This window comes from Pristiophorus japonicus, chromosome 13 (assembly GCF_044704955.1).
Source record: "Pristiophorus japonicus isolate sPriJap1 chromosome 13, sPriJap1.hap1, whole genome shotgun sequence".
Taxonomy (NCBI): domain Eukaryota; kingdom Metazoa; phylum Chordata; class Chondrichthyes; family Pristiophoridae; genus Pristiophorus; species Pristiophorus japonicus.
The window spans coordinates 159139318-159159086 of NC_091989.1; the positions used below are offsets into that span (position 1 = coordinate 159139318).

Here is a 19769-nt window from a genome sequence, read left to right on the forward strand (position 1 = left end):
TATACTGGCTTTGGAGGGGGTACAGAGACGATTCACTAGGCTGATTCCGGAGATGAGGGGGTTACCTTATGATGATAGATTGAGTAGACTGGGTCTTTACTCGTTGGAGTTCAGAAGGATGAGGGATGATCTTATAGAAACATTTAAAATAATGAAAGGGATAGACAAGATAGAGGCGGAGAGGTTGTTTCCACTGGTCGGGGAGATTAGAACTAGGGGGCACAGCCTCAAAATACGGGGGAGCCAATTTAAAACCGAGTTGAGAAGGAATTTCTTCTCCCAGAGGGTTGTGAATCTGTGGAATTCTCTGCCCAAGAAAGCAGTTGAGACTGAATGTATTCAAGTCACAGATAGATAGATTTTTAATCAATAAGGGAATTAAGGGTTACGGGGAGCGGGCGGGTAAGTGGAGCTGAGTCCACGGCCAGATCAGCCATGATCTTATTGAATGGCGGAGCAGGCTCGAGGGGCTAGATGGCCTACTCCTGTTCCTAATTCTTATGTTCTTATATTCAAGTGCTAGCAATGTTCATAAATTAACTGGAACTGTGTTTGCGAGCAGAAATGTACAGGGCAGAACCCACGAGTCTGCAACTGCCAGCAGGCCTCAGGTGATCCAGGATGAATGCAAGGCAATTCACACCTTTTTGGCGTTGTGGAAGCTTCCATTCAGCCTATTCATGCCGCTTCAAAGGGTATGTTTGCAAGAGCTGTGGAACAATGGGGCACCTCCAACGAGCTTGCAAACGAGCTGCAAGCTCTGCAAAACCTGCTAACCACCACGTGGCAGAGGAAGATCGGTCCATGGTGGATCAAAGCAATTTCGAGCTTCAGAAAGAGGATGCGGATGCTGAAGTAGACGGGGTGCACACATTTTCGACGAAATGTCTACCTATAATGCTAAGCGTAAAAATTGAATGGCTTACCCGTAGCCATGGAACTGGACACTGGCGCTAGCCAATTCATCATGAGTAAAAAGATGTTTGAGAGACCGTGTTGCAACAAGGCACTCAGACCAGCCCTGAGCCCCATCCACACGAAACTGAGAACGTACACCAAAGAGCTTATCACTGTCCTGGGCAGCACCATGGTCAAGGTCACCTACGAGGGCACAGTGCACAAACTGCCACTCTGGATTGTCCCGGGCGATGGGCCCACGCTGCTTGGAAGGAGCTGGCTGTGCAAAATCCGCTGGAACTGGGATGACATCCGAGCGCTATCACATGTCGATGAGGCTTCATATACCCAGGTGCTTCACAAATTTCCTTCTTTTTTTGAGCCAGGCATTGGAAACTTTTCTGGGGCGAAGGTGCGGATCCACTTGGTCCCAGAGGCACGACCCATTCACCACAAGGCGCGAGCGGTATCTCACATGATGAGGGAGAGAGTGGAAATCGAGCTGGACAGGCTGCAACACGAGGGCATCATCTCCCCAGTGGAATTCAGCGAGTGGTCAGGCCGATTGTTCCAGTACTCAAAAGCGATTGCACGGTCAGGATTTGCGGCGATTATAAAGTAACTATTAATCGTTTCTCGCTACAGGACCAATACCCGCTACCTAAGGCTACCTATTTGCGACGCTGGCAGGAGGCAAGACGTTCACCAAGCTCGACCTGACTTCGGCCTACATGACACAGGAGCTGGAGGAGTCTTCGAAGAGCCTCACCTGCATCAACACGCACAAGGGACTGTTCATCTACAACAGATGCCCGTTTGAAATTCGGTCGGCTGCAGCGATCTTCCAGAGAAACATGGGGAGCCTATTCAAGTCGGTACCACACACGGTGGTCTTTCAGGACGACATGTTGGTCACGGGTTGGGACACCGCCGAGCACCTATAAAACCTGGAGGAGGTCCTCCAGTGACTGGATCGCGTAGGACTACGGCTGAAGAGGTCGAAATGCGTCTTCATGGCAACAGAAGTGGAGTTTTTGGGAGAAAGATCGCGGCGGACAGCATTCGGCCCACAGGCGCCAAGACAGAGGCTATCAGGAATGCATCCAGGCCACAGAACGTCATGGAGCTGCGGTCGTTCCTGGGACTCCTCAACTATTTTGGTAACTTCCTACCGGGGTTAAGCACTCCTTTAGAGCCCCTACATGTGTTATTGCGCAAAGTTGAGAACTGGGTATGGGGTAAAAATCAAGTAATTGCTTTTGAGAAAGCCAAAAACATTTAATGCTCCAACAGGCTGCTTGTATTGTATAACTCATGTAAAAGACTTGTGCTAGCATGTGACGCTTCGTCGTACGGAGTCGGGTGTGTATTACAACAAGCTAACATTGTGGGCAAGTTGCAACCTATCGCCTATGCTTCGAGGAGCTTGTCTAAGGCCGAGAGGGCCTCCAGCATGATTGAGAAAGAGGCATTAGCGTGTGTGTTCGGGGTAAAGAAAATGCATCAGTATCTGTTTGGCCTCAAATTTGAGCTGGAAACCGATCACAAGCCCCTCACGTCCCTGTTCGCTGAAAACAAGAGGATAAATACTAATGCCTCAGCCTGCATACAAAGGTGGGCACTCGTGTTATCAGCATATAACTATACCATCCGCCACAGGCCAGGCACCGAGAACTGTGCGGATGCTCTCAGTCGGCTACATTGCCCACCACGGGGGTGGAAATGGCGCAGCCTGCAAACTTGCTGATGGTGGCGCAGCCCGCAGACTATGAGGAGGACCGCTCTCCTTTTTGCAGCGCTTCCTTCTCCGTCCAGCTCGATGGCTACAAAGTACTGGTCTAGCCATTCAACATAAGCTTCCCAGTCCTCACCCTCCGAGAACTTCTCCAGGATGCCCACAGTTTGCTGCATCTTTGCGTTGGATTCGTATTCTCGTCGCCAGTTATTGTGTTCTTTACACAGATGAGGCTGCACACAGGGATGTTAAAGTAACAGTGACCTCAATCTTTAATAAGACACTCCACAGTGAGGAACAGGCCTTAGGGGCCGGCTTATATACAGTGCTCCCAAGGGATGCTGGGATCCCTTGGGACTTCAGGGGATGAGCTCCCTGGTGGCGGAACATGGGAGTGCATGCTTTACAGATACACAACAGATAGATTTTTGGATATTAAGGGAATCAAAGGATATGGGGATAGGGAGGGAAGGTAGAGTCAGAAGATCAGCCATGACCTTATTGAATGGTGGAGCAAGCTCGAACAGCCAAATGGCCTACACCTGCTCCTAATTCTTAAGTTCTTGTGCTCTTTAATGAGAAACCTAGGTAAAAGGACAATGACTTTAATGCACAAAGGTGCACGGCTGCACCCAGGCTCTTCTATCACTTCCTCCAGATGCTTATGTAGGGAATCACAGCATGCAGGGAGGCTCTCTTTCATTCCAATAGGCGGAAGAGACCTCCCCAGGACACCATCACAGCCTGGTACACGGCGCGGCCCTCGACAACGTGGACCATTTCCCATACCTCGGGAGCCTCGTCAACAAAAACAGACATTGATGCGGAGATACAACACCGCCTCCAGTGCGCCTGTGCAGCCTTCGGCCGCCTGAGGAAAAGAGTGTTTGAAGACCAGGCCCTCAAATCTACCACCAAGCTCATGGTCTACAGGGCTGTAGTAATACCCGCCCTCCTGTATGGCTCAGAGGCATGGACGATGTACAGAAGACACCTCAAGTCGCTGGAGATATATCACCAACGATGTCGCCGCAAGATCCTGCAAATCCCCTGGGAGGACAGGCGCACCAACATTAATGTCCTCGTCCAGGCTAACATCCCCAGCATTGAAGCACTGACCACACTCGATCAGCCTCGCTGGGCAGGTCACATGGTTCGCGTACCAGACATGAGACTCCCTAAGCAAATGCTTTATGTGGAGCTCCTTCATGGCAAACGAGCCAAAGGTAGGCAGCGGAAACGTTACAAGGACATCCTCAAAGCCTCCCTGGTAAAGTGCGACATCACCACTGACACCTGGGAGTCCCTGGCTGAAAACCGCTCTAGGTGGAGCAAGTGCATCCGGGAGTTTCCGCTGCCCACCTTTGGCTCTTCGAATCTCAACGCCGAGAGTGTGAAGAGGTCAAGCGCAGGCAGCGGAAGGAGTGTGCGGCAAACCAGTCTCACCCAACCCTTCCCTCGGTGAATGTCTGTCCCACCTGTGACAGAGTCTGTGGCTCTCGTATTGGACTGGTCAGCCACCAAAGAACTCACTTCCGGAGTGGAAGCAAGTCTTCCGCGATTCCGAGGGACTGCCTATGATTATGAGGGGTTGCACATTTTATAGGAGGGCACAAGCAGGGATGTCGTCAGGAAGAGCTGGCTGCAGCGGTGCAAATCTTTCAATGATCTCAGTAGATCACAAATCTTTACTGCAAAGCCACACTCAAACTCATCGTGCTGTGCCACTCATCACATCCCCATCACTCTTCCCTGCATTACTCCTGCACATTCTTACTCACACCAACATACCTTGCACTTCCATCCATCCCTCTCTATCTACATTATCACACTCCCATCTCACTAGCCACCCCTCCCACTCATCCTCATCCTTGTCCAATCATAGCAACTACCCACATATAAGGGTAGGCACTTAGGTCTTTTAGCCAATGTTCATGTAGAGTTTTTGCTAATGTGTTGTCAAACATTGAAACCTTGATTTTGAAAACTTTGCATTGATGGACAGATTTATGTGAATCTTTGGAAGTGGCTTCGTGAGTTGTAGTGAATGGTGAGACATTAGAGTACTCTCCACAATGGCGATGAGTGTGAAAGGAATGGCTTGGGCATTATGGTACTGGTGTGGGGTGGTACCAACCTGGCGCATCATATGGCAGCCAGGGTGTACAACGTCAAGTGAAGTAAATGTGGCCATGGTGAGGCCATCCCAGGCAGCAATGTGGTCGGGTGCTGATGCCCTGCATCCTGTGGAGCATCAGATGATTGCGGAGAAGGTTGGTGTTGTTGGTGGTGATGCTGCTGTGTTTAGCGATGTTGGGGCCGATCATGGTGGGATTCTGAGGATCAAAATGAGATTTTCTCAAGGGCATCGATGCTGATGAAATAGATGGCAGCTGAAGTTGAGATGACAGAGGTGATCTGTCAATAGTGAGAGATGTTGCTCCAAGGAGGATAGAGAATTCACTGCAGACACTTTCAAACTGCATACAGCTCAAAAGTGTCTTCCAAATGCTGAAGGCTTGAGCTTCTGAGATTGGAAATTGAAAAGCTGTGATATGGTAGCTTTTATACCACTGCTGCAGCTGTCAACTAGTCAAAGCAAAGGAGAGTCATTGAGAACCCAACTCACCTACCTGACGTGAAGCACGAGCGACGGAAAGGTCCTGAAAAGTTGGAAAAATTGGAAAATTCTTTTTAAATATCTTTAAACTACCTCTTAATGATGTTAATTGGCTCACCCGCCGCTTTACATAGATGACCTGGAAGAGGGGACAGAGTGTAGTGTAACAAAATTTGCAGATGACGCAAAGATTAGTGGGAAAGCGGGTTGTGTAGAGGACACAGAGAAGCTGCAAAGAGATTTGGATAGGTTAAGCGAATGGGTTAAGGTTTGGCAGATGGAATACAATGTCGGAAAGTGTGAGGTCATCCACCTTGGGAAAAAAAACAGTAAAAGGGAATATTATTTGAATGGGGAGAAATTACAACATGCTGAGGTGCAGAGGGAACTGGGGGTCCTTGTGCATGAATCCCAAAAAGTTAGTTTACAGCTGCAGCAGGTAATCAGGAAGGCGAATGGAATGTTGGCCTTCATTGCGAGAGGGATGGAGTACAAAAGCAGGGAGATCCTGCTGTAACTGTACAGGGTATTGGTGAGGCCGCATCTGGAGTAATGCATGCAGTTTTTGTTACCTTACTTAAGAAAGGATATACTGGCTTTGGAGGGGGTACAGAGACGATTCACGAGGCTGATTCCGCAGATGAGGGGGTTACCTTATGATGATAGATTGAGTAGACTGGGTCTTTACTCGTTGGAGTTCAGAAGGATGAGGGGTGATCTTATAGAAACATTTAAAATCATGAAAGGGATAGACAAGATAGAGGCAGAGAGGTTGTTTCCACTGGTCGGGGAGACTAGAACTAGGGGGCACAGCCTCAAAATACGGGGGAGCCAATTTAAAACCGAGTTGAGAAGGAATTTCTTCTCCCAGAGGGTTGTGAATCTGTGGAATTCTCTGCCCAAGGAAGCAGTTGAGGCTAGCTCATTGAATGTATTCAAGTCACAGATAAATAGATTTTTAATCAATAAGGGAATTAAGGGTTACGGGGAGCGGGCGGGTAAGTGGAGCTGAGTCCACGGCCAGATCAGCCATGATCTTATTGAATGGCGGAGCAGGCTCGAGGGGCTAGATGGCCTACTCCTGTTCCTAATTCTTATGTTTGTGTCGGGCCTGGGAACCACAGCCAAACCCAGCACTTTGGAAACTGACAAGGAGGCAGGTCCAGAGCAGGATCCCGCCCCGCTGTCAATCACGGCCATTTTGACAGTGGGCCCAGCTCCAAAGTCACAGGGTTGGTAAGATTTCGGCCTGGGATGGAAGACAGAATCACGATTTTTTTTAAATTGAAGGCATTGATAATTCATAATGATCTATAAAGCATGTCTATAAGTATTATCAGCAATATAAAGGCCTTTCCATAATGTCAACCCAGGACTGGTGAGGGGAAGGTGCTTTCACAGATCAGTTAAGGTGGGCAGAAACCACTTCACATGTCAATCAGGGCTTATTTCTTTTACCAATACTAATCAGCATCCTTTGTTAGTGAAACAGAGAGTTGAAAATATGAACTCGCTTAAATGGATGAAGCCCAATAACGTAACTCCTTCAGTAATGAAACATCGATGCAGTATTTCTCAAGCAGCTGAATATTTTATCAGCCATTTTAAATAGTTTTGGTGTTTAAATGTTGAATGGCAATTATAAACACACACAAATAAAATGTGGTTAAGGACAAGGACAGGGTGTTTCTTATTTTTATGGCACAGAATCAACTAGGGTGCACATATCCATGACTAATTAGAGACTAATACAGGCTCAGTAGTTTTCTTGTGTAAGAACACATTTTAAAAAGATTGTTTAACATTTTTTGTTTAGAAAACAGCAAATATAATACAGCTGACGCTTTTTTAATGGACTTGTAAGTCAAATGTCCAAATGTTAAATATATACTATAGTTTCACCTTATAGAAAACAGATCCTATATAAGAAACGCTGCTGCTCTCAATCACAATAATCTTATGTATTTGTTTTCCAGCTAGAATTAAATTTCTGCACACCATTCCCTCTGAACAGTAGCTAATGCTTTAAATGGGATATGAAAAAAAATAGTCTTGCTACAAGTGGCGATAGGGTTAATTGGCTTTTTTCTTTGATAACTGTTTGATTGTGGAGTGAATGTGACCTTTTGGATGTCAGTCATGCATTAAATTTTTTCCTTTGCGCTGCATAATGGAAAACTGTAGATTTCCTTTAAGTAAGAAGCAGTTGAATTGATTTTCTGTGGTGTAATTACCAGTCAATGACAAATCCTGTCGCTTTATTAAACAGCTACATTAGGTTTCAGGTAAATGCTTTCACAAATACTTTTAACTATCAGGGCTCAGAGGAAAAAGACAGCCAAGCAATGGCTTACTGTAGAATGAATTAGCAGATCTCCTCATTGATCCTTCTCAACTTATTGAAATATAATAATAGTGCAAGGTTAATTGCTTTACAGAGTTTAAATTTACATCTTGAAAATGTGGTCATAAATGACTATAGTTACATGTCAAAGATATTCACACTGTTATAAAAAACAAGAGCAAAACTCTTATTCTGTTTTCTTCTAACTCTGTTTAATTCCTTCATTGTGACATCCAACATAAGTATGTTAGAAACAAACAGCCACAATTATTTTCCATCTTGGTAATACTACAATCTTGGTATAATTATTTCTTCTATAAAAGTTCAATTATCATGAGGGAACCTATGTCGGTTGTCCAGTACTGAAGAACTAGTTTGATGGGCTACTGAGCTGGAATATCAACAACAACAACTTGTGTTTATATATCAATGCATTGCACCAGAATGCCAAGCATAGCTCTGTACAAATATTATCAACACTGTGATTTCCCAGTCTCAGCTAAGTCATTAACAAGAAGGCATCAAGAGATGAACAGAGAGTGCATCAACCTTGATCTCTTCCGTGCATCTTGTGCTGGCTGATCAGAATGTGGTGCTGGGAATAGGTTGGTCCAGGAATGATGCATGGCCCGGGAAGACTTAAAGAAGAGCAATCAAAAATAGGGATGGAGGTTGAAGGAAAGTGTTTGTTTCACCCTCAACTCCTGGCTCCTTGACTTCATTCCCACTAATCTACTTATCATCCAACTCCCCTCCCTGGTTCCAATGAGAGCCGACATTGTTAATGGTCCCCTCGCCTTGAGTCCTCATCTCTTTCAAAACTGCTGTTACCATTTCCCTCCTCAAAAAAAACACCCTCGATCCCTCTGCCCTTGCAAACTGCCACCCCATCTCCAACCTGGCTTTTCTCTCTGGTGTCACCTCCCAAATTGATGTTCATCTTTCTCACAACTCCCTGTTTGAATCTCTACAGTCAGGTTTCCACCCTTGCTAAAGCAGTGAAATGCCCTAATCAAAGTCACAAGTTATGTCCTCTGTGACTGTGACCATGTGCATTATCCCTCCTTGACCTTTCTGCAGTCTTTGACTCACTCAATTACACCATCCTCCTCCAATGCATTTCTGGTGCTGTCTAGCTCAGTTGGTGTGCCCTCACTTGATTCTACTCTTACCTATCTAATCATAACCAGAAATATTTTCTGTTCCTGCTCTTGCATAGTTACCTCCAATATCCCCCAAACATCTATCCTTGGCCCCCTCCTCTTCCTCAAAACACATGCTGCACTGGCAACATCATCTGAAGACATTGGTCAATTTCTACACTTATGCTGATGACATCCAGCATTACTTCTCCACTACCTGTCTAGACCCCGACATTGCCTCTGTTGACTGACATTCAATCTTGGATGAGATTTAATTTCCTCCACAATATTTAGAAGACCGAAGCCATCATATTTGGCCACCACCAGAAAATCCATGCCATTGCCACTGATTCCATCCCTGGGCTAGGGTCCTGTTGTAATCGGTGCGAGGACAGGGAGCCAGTAATTAATTAATTAATTGTCTGGGTAACTGAGCAATGCAACACTCATAGCAGAATAAATAAAAAGTTACAAAAGCATGAGTAGGAAACTGATCAGGTACTTTGCTGAAACAGACCAGATTTCCAAAAGGCAAAAAAAATCTGCTATCATCTTGCCCCATGTTGACTGTGAAATGCAGTTTAAAAAAGGGTAAGGAAAGTTATAGTCATGAGTTGAAAAAAAAATACATATTTATAAATGTTTAAAAATGGGAGGCTTGAGTAACGAAGGAAGCTGTATGGAATTCTCACCTATCATGGGAAAACCGGTAAAATAGTAGCATGACATTGGGGAGAACTACAAAAACACTACCTGCCTGGATTTGTATTTTACTGGCAAGTGTACAATGGATCACATATTGCAGTAACACATTTTTATTATGGTGATGGTCTGGGTAACTAAGCAACAAGACACTCTTAAGTGAAGGTCCAGGTCATGGGATTGGCAAGGTTTAAAATCTGGAGCTTACAGCTCCTTCAATTCAGAACAAATAATCTGCCGTCACTAACTGCTCCAGCCAATCTATTCTGCTACAAGAAAGCAATCATAGAATGCATGCTGTTTTCTATTTGATATCAGATCCTGGGGTAATTATTGTTGGAGATATAGCTCTTGAATTTTTCAGTCTGAGTTGGGGAAGATTCAAGAACTGGCCTCTCGGAACAGAGCAAAGGCAAGCCCCAAGGCACGAGGAGAGATCTGTGTAGGGGCAACTTGTTTTAGTTACTCGAAGATTGAATGGGTATTTACTGATAAGTCTGGTGATTTTTTTCTACAATCGTTCAGATTTTTATGTTTATTTGTGGGCTGGGTGGAGAAACAACATGGCTGTTCAAAGGAGTTTGAAATTTATTTTCCAGCAACTTGTTTTGGTAATGGTTATTCATTGGTAGATTTTTGATAACTTTGGACTGAATGTACATTTATAAAGAGATTCAATTATTTTTTTTAATAGATAAGTGTTTTGTGATCTGTATTTAGTCAATGGGCAATCAGGATTTCATATGAACATTTTCTCACATTCTGCGATGTAGGCCAAACACAAAACTTTGAATTATCTAGTTTGATGTGGTCTAATTGCAGCTTTTAGCATGTCTGGGGAGATTAAAGTTATAATTCACTACACTATTTTTCAGATTTTAGAATTGTTTTCCAATAATTAAACCACCAGATTTGTCCAGGTGACATCTATCCAACTGACACTGCACTTACCTAGAAAGGGCAGAGATGGCATCAAAACACTGAACTGAGCTAGAGCACGCCAAGTCATAAAAACAATGAATTGTTTTGCTTTTTACCCCTCTTACTAATTTTCTCTTCTCCTGAAGACCTTGAATTCTTGCTGTAGTACAATTCTCCAGCTACTGGTTTCTCTTTAGTATGCTGCTCAAGTGGCCATTACTCATGCATGAACATTGATAGTAAGTGTTAGCAGGTTATTCAACCATCTCAGACAAGCCTGACTCTGCCCCATCCAATGTCCATACATGCACAAACACAGACTTCCAGTAGTGATCACTTAATAGTGATCAGGAAAATTTCCCTTGTCTAACCCAGGCTCATTGTACTGGTGTTAACTCAGCACAGATTGCTGATCAGCTCTGTATGGCTGTTATTTATTGTATGAACCCACTGAGCCATCGGGGAGGCACAAGTCGTAAATTGTTTAAGAGTCAGAAATTAATTTATAGCTCATCACTATTAAATAGAATGGGCTTCAATTTGCAGTTGAATGTCAGTGCTCATGTGAATTGTGCCAGGTTCCAACGTATAACTGAATTCTTAAACATGCAAATATTCAGAGATAAATAAATACTTACTCTTCATCCTGAAACTGGCTCTGGAGCTGACGCACGACACTGGGGTGCTCTGCTGGGTAACTGTGCAGAGCCTGTATAAGAGACATGAATTAACAAGGTTCAATAATTGGGGACAAATGGGGCCGTCACATTTCCGGGAACTGCGGGATCAGATGCTGCACTCAGACTGCCTATGGAAGCAGTCAACGTTCAGATCTTGACAGATTCAACAAGAATCTTGGTGAGCAGCAAAAGTTTTCAATTAAAGATTATTTATGAAACTTTTCAAAACTATATTGATAATAGAAATCAAATCACACTTGCATTCCAATGACATCTTTTGGGAACAGTTTTGCCTGTACCAAGCTGACACTTACACAATACTACTTCACCATCCTCCTGTAATACCTTTAAGGAATTACACAGCTTACCTTTAACCTCTCATTTGTTATCCTCTTCTCGTCCATTTCAACTTTTAATTTCTTGTTCTCATGCTGTAGGCGTTCATTCATTTCCTGTAGATGGCTGTGTTGTGACAAACATTGTAATAGCAATAACAGAAAGGGTCATTACTGCAGCAAAGATAAAGGAATAACAGAATGTAAATGTGACATCTAACAATGAAAAATATTTCAACCACCAAACCATCTGGTAGTCATTAATTCAATGTTAGAAAAAAATATGCCACAACACTTTTGTAAACCCTAGGCTTTATGCCACAACAATTTTGTAATACCCTGATTTTGTAAGGAAAAGATTAACTCTATATTCTATCATAGATTAAAGAAGCTACGTGCTGATTTTTTTACTGAGATGGTGCTCGGGTTATCCTAGTGTAAAAGCAATATAAATACCACAGAGCAAATTTTGTATTTCCCAGTGCAAGCCAACATTTTCATGTATTCAAGACAAATGCATCTCATATGAGGTGGAGAACAGGCCAGGCTCGTCTCCACTGCCAGAATAAAATAGATCCAGAGATTCTGAACCTTAAACACTCCTATAAACCAGACACTATAGAGTATGATGGGATACTTCAAGAGTGAATCTTCTCTCTATATCAGAATATATCCTAAATTGAGAATCAACTCATTGCCTTAGCCTGGTTGTGCCAGGAGAACCCGCCATGTTTACATAGGATTACATAACATAGAAATAGGCCATTTAGCCCACCAGTCCATGCCGGCGTTTATGCTCCACTTGAGCCTCCTCCGTTTTTTTTCATCGAACACTATCAGCAAAATCCTCTATTCCCTTCTCCCTCATACGCTTGTCTAGCCTCCCCTTAAATACTATTCACCTCAATCACTCCCTGTGGTAGCGAGTTCCACATTCTCACCACTCTCTGGGAAAGGCGTTTCTTCTGAATTCTCTATTTGATTTCTTGGTAACTATCTAAGATTGATGGCCTCTAATTTTGCTCTTCCCCACAAGTGGAAACACTCTCTCTGTATCTATTGTATTAAAACCTTTCATAATTTTAAAGACCTCAATTAGGTCACCCCTCAGTCTTCTCTTTTCAAAAGAAAAGAGACCCAGCCTGTTCATCCTATCCTGATAGGTATACCCTTGCATTTCTGGTATCATCCTTGTAAAATTTTTTGCATCCTCTCCAGTGCCTCGATGGCCTTTTTATAAATATGATGACCAGAATTGTATGCAGTATTCCAAGTGTGTCTAACCAAGGTTCGATACAAGTTTAGCATAACTTCCCTACTTTTCAATTCAATCCCTCTAGAATTAAACCCTAGTGCTTGGTTTGCTTTTTTTATGGCCTTGTTGTCGCTACTTTTAGTGATTTGTGTATTTGTACTCCAAGATCCCTTTGCTCTTCTACCCCATTTAGACTCGAATTTTCCAAGTAATATGTGACCTCCCTATTTTTCTTACCAGAATGTAATACAGGTTGAGCGTCCGAAATCCGGAGTTCCAAAATTCAGAATGTTCTGGAATCTGGACTCCGGGCCGATCCGTGGCGGGGTCATCTGGAAACCGGAAAATGTTCTGACGTCGCCCCGGCACTCGGTGGCCCGACCTCGCCCCGGCCTGACCTTGCTCTGGCCCTCGGCGGCTCAACCTCGCCCCGGCCCTCGGCGGCCCGACCTCGACCTGGCCCTAGGTGGCTCGACCTCCGGCCCGACTTCGCCGTAACTTCGCCCGCCCCAACTTCGCCCACCCTGGCCCTAAGCGACCCGACCTCGCCCCGGCCCAACCTTGGCCTGGCCCGACCTCGCCCCGGCCCTCGGCAGCCCAACCTTGCCCTGGTCCTCGACGCACCGGCCCTACCTCACTCTGGCCCTTGGTGGCCCGACCTTCGGCGGCCCGACCTCGCCCAGACCCCGGCTCCCCTCCTTCTCCCCCCTACCTCGGCTGCCAGACCCCACCTACCTCGACCCAGGCAAAGACGTTCCAAAATCCGGAAATACCCGGAATCCGGAACGGCCTCGATCCCGAGGTTTCTCGATTTCGAACGCTCACATTTATCAGTGTTGAAATTAATTTGTCAATTATATGCCCATTCTGCAATGTTGTCCTGTAATTTGTTGCAGTCCTCCTCAGTATTGACTATCCCCCCCAATTTGGTGTCATGCTGAAATTTAGAAATTGTGTTTTAGTTTCCAAATCGTCCAAATTTTGAGTCTAAATCGTTAATATAAATTGTGAACATCAGTGTTTCCAGCACTGATCCTTGTGGAACACAGAATCTAGATGTCACTAAACCACATAACAATGTGTGATGATATTTATGCCTGTGTTTGATGGATGTTGTGTTGGATAGTACCAAAAAAAAAATGTGTAAGGAATATGGAGAATACAGGCAAGTTATAATACTTTATACTCAGAAAATAAACTTCAATTTTCTATCAACACATTTAATACGTGCCAATAATGCATGATCTGAAGGTACTCTCTGTGCTTGCTCACAAATAAGCTAACCTTGCTTCATATGTGAGGTCAGCTTGTTATATGAAAATTTTCCTCTCAGTGCATTGCTAAGGATATGCTGTAAAAGTGCTGAATTTGCAGAGCAGGATTTCCAGCACCAGCGGCTCACAAAGGGTGAATGTCCGTGGTGCCCAGGACCCCAGGAAATCGAAATCCAGCTCTGGAATATTCACTGAAATCTGGAATGTTCCCTATTGAAGTATAGATACATGTTATTTTAAAGTAACTGAAATGCAATAAGCTTTCATGTCTTTAAGTAGAAGTGGGAAGACAGTAATCAAAATGTACAAAGGTCAAATGAATCATAAGACATGTCAGGCATAATTAGTCTGTGGTATCATGAAGGATGTGAGGGAGAAAGGGAAACTGAAGCTTGAAACTTCATTTGAGCAACGTCATCACTGACCTCGGATCCTGGAAAATATTTACATGCTCAGTTGTACTATCCCACATCTTAATACAGTAGTGATTGACCTGTCTGGTTTTGATCAGTCTAGTCTGCTGCTAAAAATAATTTTCTCATATCTGTCTTTATAGGTCAATAAACAACTGTGTCTGAAATGGACAGTGCTGTTTTTCCTCTCCATCTAAAGGAGTGTTATCAGCCAGCACAGATCTGGTACAGTACTAGTAACTCCAATACCAATACCGGGAAGTCTGACATTTATACTGGTCGGTTCCCAGTGGCAGCACTTACTCTTTCTCAGTTGATAATTGGAGAATTTGCTTGGTTTGCTCTTTGATCTTATTTCCAAGTTTTTCATTGGCTTGTCTGTTTAAAACAAAAAGCACAATGTTTTAATTACTTGCAGCAAATATAGGAGACACAAAAAACATAATAAAGAACCACATGGAATTATATTTTGGTCAGGAAGGCACTCTGGTCTGATGCAAAGTGAAAGTACCAGTAATGTCTCATTCTCTTTCAGATACTGACTCACATGCTTTATTTTTCCGAGCCTTTTCTGTTTTTATAACAGAATTCAAGCATTCAGTTTTTCTTTATGCTTATCATGTTGCTACAGGGAAATCTACAGTTGAATAATAACATAAAAACAGATCAAGTCTGCTGGTGTTTTTGTAATACACACTAGTGGATCTTCATCATGGTCAGAAATTTAGAAAAAGAAAAATAAGCAGACATTTCCTTAAAAAAGAAAATAGCTGTGATCTGGTTGCAGTTGCTTTTACTATGGTTGCGTGTGTTTGGAAAATATCTACACATATCCACAAATATTACTTTACCTGATCTGATTCTAGGCTTTATTAGCTATGCCAAGTTCATTTCATCAAATAAACCAGATCAGTGGGTGTTCACTGCAATGAAGTCTTGGTGGACACTCATTCTTCAAAATTACTATCTATGGTTAGGGATAGGCCTAGGGTCAGGGAGTAGAGCAATGTGAGCTCTGGCTCAGGGACCAAAGCAAACGCCAGATACTGTGAATAAATTACACACAATCAGGGCAGTGCTGGGCCCAATTTAATTGTGCCAATATTTCAATAGATTCACAATCCTCCTCATGATCAGAAATGGTGTGACAGACAGCACAATAATCAGATTCATATCAATGTCGCATGAGTGATGCAATTTTGTTGCTAAGAATTGCATGATGCGAGTGACACGCAACAATCCTTTTATTAGATTACTTTTGTATTAATTTATTTAACCTAAGGCTAATGATCGGGTTGAGCTTTGTGATGCTGCGTATTTCTGTGATGCTATTAGATGATGTCAGTCACATTACTCAGTAACTTTGGTCCATGTGGTTACCTAGCAACAATCCTAATGTTCCCATGGACCAATCACAAAAAGCAACAAATTGCTCTTGTTCAATAATGACACTCAAGATGCAATCCTCAATTCTGGCAATATTTTTTTGTAATTATTAGATAGTTTGTAATTACCTTAAAAGCAAGATTTTCATTTAATTCAATTTTAAACATCCAGTTCTGGTTTGATATAAGCTACGTTTAATAGACAGAACAAAGATGCAACACACTCAAGGAGCATGGATCATGTATGAATGATGAGAACATAGCTTTAATGGTTTGTGAAGTTTATTTATCAGAAAGAATGCATTCCCAGAAATTTTATTCTAAATAATATATATAATAATCCTTTTTTGTGAAGTTAGTCATCCAGGGTCATATCTTCGATTGCAGCTGTCATTTTCTCTTCACCATTACTAACTGTGAATATTGTGGTCAATAAATTTTGTCACATAGCTTTATCGCCCATGATAGTAAGCTTTATATTTTAATTTATTTTATTTTAAATAAATCAGCTAACAGGGAGAACGTGTTTTACTGAAAAATACCTGTTCTTTTATAGTCTTTATTTACATATGGGATGGGGCTTGGTGAGAGAGGGATTGTAATAAATATTTTGATAATTGAAGAATCAGACGAGCATTAAATCAACATAGAAAGAATCATTGGAGCTGTTTGCTAATTCCTGCAGTGATAATCCATTGTGCAATCACAGACCCAGACATTCGTGCTCCAGTGTTGGACAAGGCTCCTGAACTGCCAGCTCGATAGCATGTACATTTGAAACATTCCAAAATGTTAACCAGTTACATGCTTTAATAGGTATATCTTTCGTAAACAACAATAGAAATGAAAATCCATTTTTAAATGTACTTACTTTTGGTCCTTTACCCATTGATTAACATTCGCTACAACCAGTTCACTTTCTCGATGTAATCTTGAACTGTCTGACCTTGCACCATGCAGGGACTTTCGTAAGGTCTCAAGCTAAAATAATCCAAAAACTTAGGTTAGAATAAATTGACTGCAATAAACCTCAAGTATAACAATGAAAATGTTGATGGTGCAGCGATACAGTGTTCTGGAGTCTGGACATGTTGTGCCATAGATCGTTTAGGCATGGGTTTCTGACTCCATGTTGAGTTCCTATTTCAGCCATGCAACTAAAGGGAAAACTCGGAGCGAGAGTCACGCTGACTACTTGTGTACAACTGAATTTCAGAAAAGCTTTGGCATAGGCCTCGGACCAAGTTACCATCTTTTTAAATGCAAGGGGTGCCATTTCTTTTTTAAAATGTCATGCTATTATATCCACATTCTTCTCGAAGATTCTTTTGAATTAATTTCCAAATCTATTTTGTTTTAACGGTCAATTGAGAGATGAAGATCATCATAAAATCATTAAGGATGTGTCATAACAGTCCAAGGTACATCTACGACAAATTCCAGAGATGGAAAAAATGGATGCAGAAGACTAATAAAATAATAAAAAGATCCAAGAAGAAAACTAATAAATTACATTGGCAGTCATGTAGTTAGGGAACCGGAGTGGTTTGTGTATCTTTCTCTACCTGTAACACAGGGAGAATTGGAAGGGTCGTTGTCTGGGTAAGAATAGTTCTGCAGAATCTCGAATTTCTCTTTATCCTTCTCATGGTTAATCTCAGTGGTCACCTACAGCAATGGATCCATTGCCAGGTGCCATGAACAATACTCGAGGAAGAGTGATCATATTTAATATAAATACATAACACCCAGGATTCTTTCTAGCTTTATTTTCTGAAGAGCTATGGCATCAATTCTTAATTTCAGGAGGTTCTGTGTCCCTTTTTTCAGCCTCCACACCAGGGAGAGTGATGGCATGCCTATCGAGTCTGTCACTGTGCCAGACACTACTTAGCAAATTAGTTTCCTCCTAGCCCATCTACACTCAAAATAGTATCATAGTTGGGGCAGAGGGAAAGCTACTCTCCATCTATTATTAAATTTCAAGTTTAAAAATGAATTTTATTTACATAGCGCCTTTAACATAGTAAAACATCCCAAGGTGCTTCACAACAGTCTTACAAAACAAAACAGATACATTTAACATCGAGCCACAAAAGACGAAATTAAGGCAGATGACCAAAAGCTTGTTTAAAGAGGTAGGTTTTAAGGAGCGTCTTATAGGAGGAAAGAGAGGTAGTGAGGCGGAGAGATTTAGAGAGGGAGTTCTGGAGCTTAGGGCCCAAACAGCTGAAGGCACGTCCACCGATGGTTGAGCAGTTATAATGAGGAATGTTCAAGAGCCCAGAATTTGAGAAGCGCATACATCTTGTGAGGATTTGAGGCTGAAAAAGATAACAGAGATAGGGAAGGGGCAAGTTCATGGAGTGACTTGTAAACAAGGATGAGAAGTTTGAAATTGAGGCGTCGTATAACTGGAAGCCAATGTAGGTCAGAAAGCACAGGGGTGATGGGTGATTGTGACTTGGTGCAAGTTAGTACACGAGCTACTGAGTTTTGGATGACCTCAAGTTTACGTAGTGTGGAATGAGGGAGGTCGGTCAGGAGTGAGCTGGAGTAGTCAAGTCTAGAGGTAACAAAGGCATGAATGAGGGTTTCAGCAGCAGAAGAGCTGAGGCAGGGGCGGAGGTGAGCAATGTTAGAGGTGGAAAAAGGTGGTTTTAGTTATGCCGCGGATATGTGGCTTGAAACTCATTTCAGGCTCAAATATGACACCTAGGTTGCGAACAGTCTTGTTCACCCTCAGATTGATGCTAGGGAAAGGGATGGAGTTAGTGGTTAGGGAACGCAGTTTGTGGCGGGGACCAAAGATAATGGCTTCGGTCTTCCCAATATTTAATTGGAGAAAATTTCTGCTTATCCAGTACTGGATATCGGACAAGCAATCTGACAATTTAGATACCAAGCAGGGGTCGAGAGAAGTAGTGAAGTGGTAGAGCTGGGTGTTGTCGACGTACATGTGGAAACTGACTCCGTGTTTTTGGATGATATCTCCAAGGGGCATATAGATAAATAAGAGGGGGCCAAGGACAGATGCTTGGGGGATACCAGAGTTAACGATGCGGGAGTGGGAAGTGAAGCCATTGCAGGAGACTTTCTGGCTACGATTAGATAGATAAGAACGGAACCAGGCAAGTGCAGTCCCACCGTCTGAAGGCCAAGGTCCAACAGAAAACCCGCGTCCTAAAGAACAGATGGTGGGTGGAGAAAGTTCAAGAAATCCAGCAGCTAGCCGACAACCACGAAGTGCGAGGATTCTTCAACGCAGTCAAGACAACCTACAGCCCAAGCACCCAAGGCCCTACCCGACTACTGGCCAAGAACGGAGAGGTGCTCATCAAGGACAGAGAGGCAGTCAATGTCCTCTGAAAGGAGCACTTCGATGATCTCCTCAACTGAGACTCTGTCTTCGACGTGAGTGTCCTTGACTCTATCCCACAGCATGCCATCCGCCACCATCTCAGCACAACCCCAGCCCGGCACGAGGTTTAAAAGGCCATTCGACAACTGAAGAACAAGTCATCAGGAGCAGATGTAATCCCCGCCGAAGCACTAAAACATGGCAGAGAAGCACTACTGGCGCGGATTCATGACCTCATCGCTCTTATCTGGAAGGAGGAGATCATGCCAGGAGATCTCAGAGACGCTGTAATCGTGACCATCTTCAAGAAAGGTGACTGCGGTAACTACAGAGAAATCTCCCTGTTGTCAACCACCGGGAAAGTCATCGCAAGAATCATCCTGAATCGCCTTCTTCCTGTGGCTGAAGAGCTCCTCCCAGAGTCACAATGCTAATTCTGCCCACTAAGGGGCACAATGGACATGATCTTCACCGCCCGGCAGATACAAGAGAAATGCAGGGAACAGCACCAACCGTTATACAAAGCCTTCTTTGACTACACAAAAGCCTTCGACACTGACACGTCCTCCTCAGATTCGGCTGCCCTCAAAAGTTTGTCGCCATCTTTCGCCTGCTCCACGATGACATGCATGCCATGATCCTGACCAACGGATCCAACAGATTCATTCCGCATTCGGACCGGGGTCAAGCAAGGCTGTGTCATTG

At 43.4% G+C, this 19769-nt stretch overlaps 1 protein-coding gene across 3 annotated transcripts in view; it reads right to left on the bottom strand.

Annotated features, from left to right (window-relative positions):
- Positions 1 to 19769, bottom strand: part of LOC139278942 (early endosome antigen 1) — a 1017310-nt gene that overhangs the window by 54437 nt on the left and 943104 nt on the right. For all 3 annotated transcript variants that reach the window (XM_070898220.1, XM_070898221.1, XM_070898219.1), the window contains 4 exons: positions 16575 to 16684; positions 14622 to 14696; positions 11410 to 11503; positions 11000 to 11070 (listed from right to left, as the gene is read on the bottom strand). In XM_070898220.1, coding sequence (XP_070754321.1) covers positions 11000 to 11070; positions 11410 to 11503; positions 14622 to 14696; positions 16575 to 16684 — 350 coding nt within the window. The remainder of the gene's footprint in view (positions 1 to 10999; positions 11071 to 11409; positions 11504 to 14621; positions 14697 to 16574; positions 16685 to 19769) is intronic.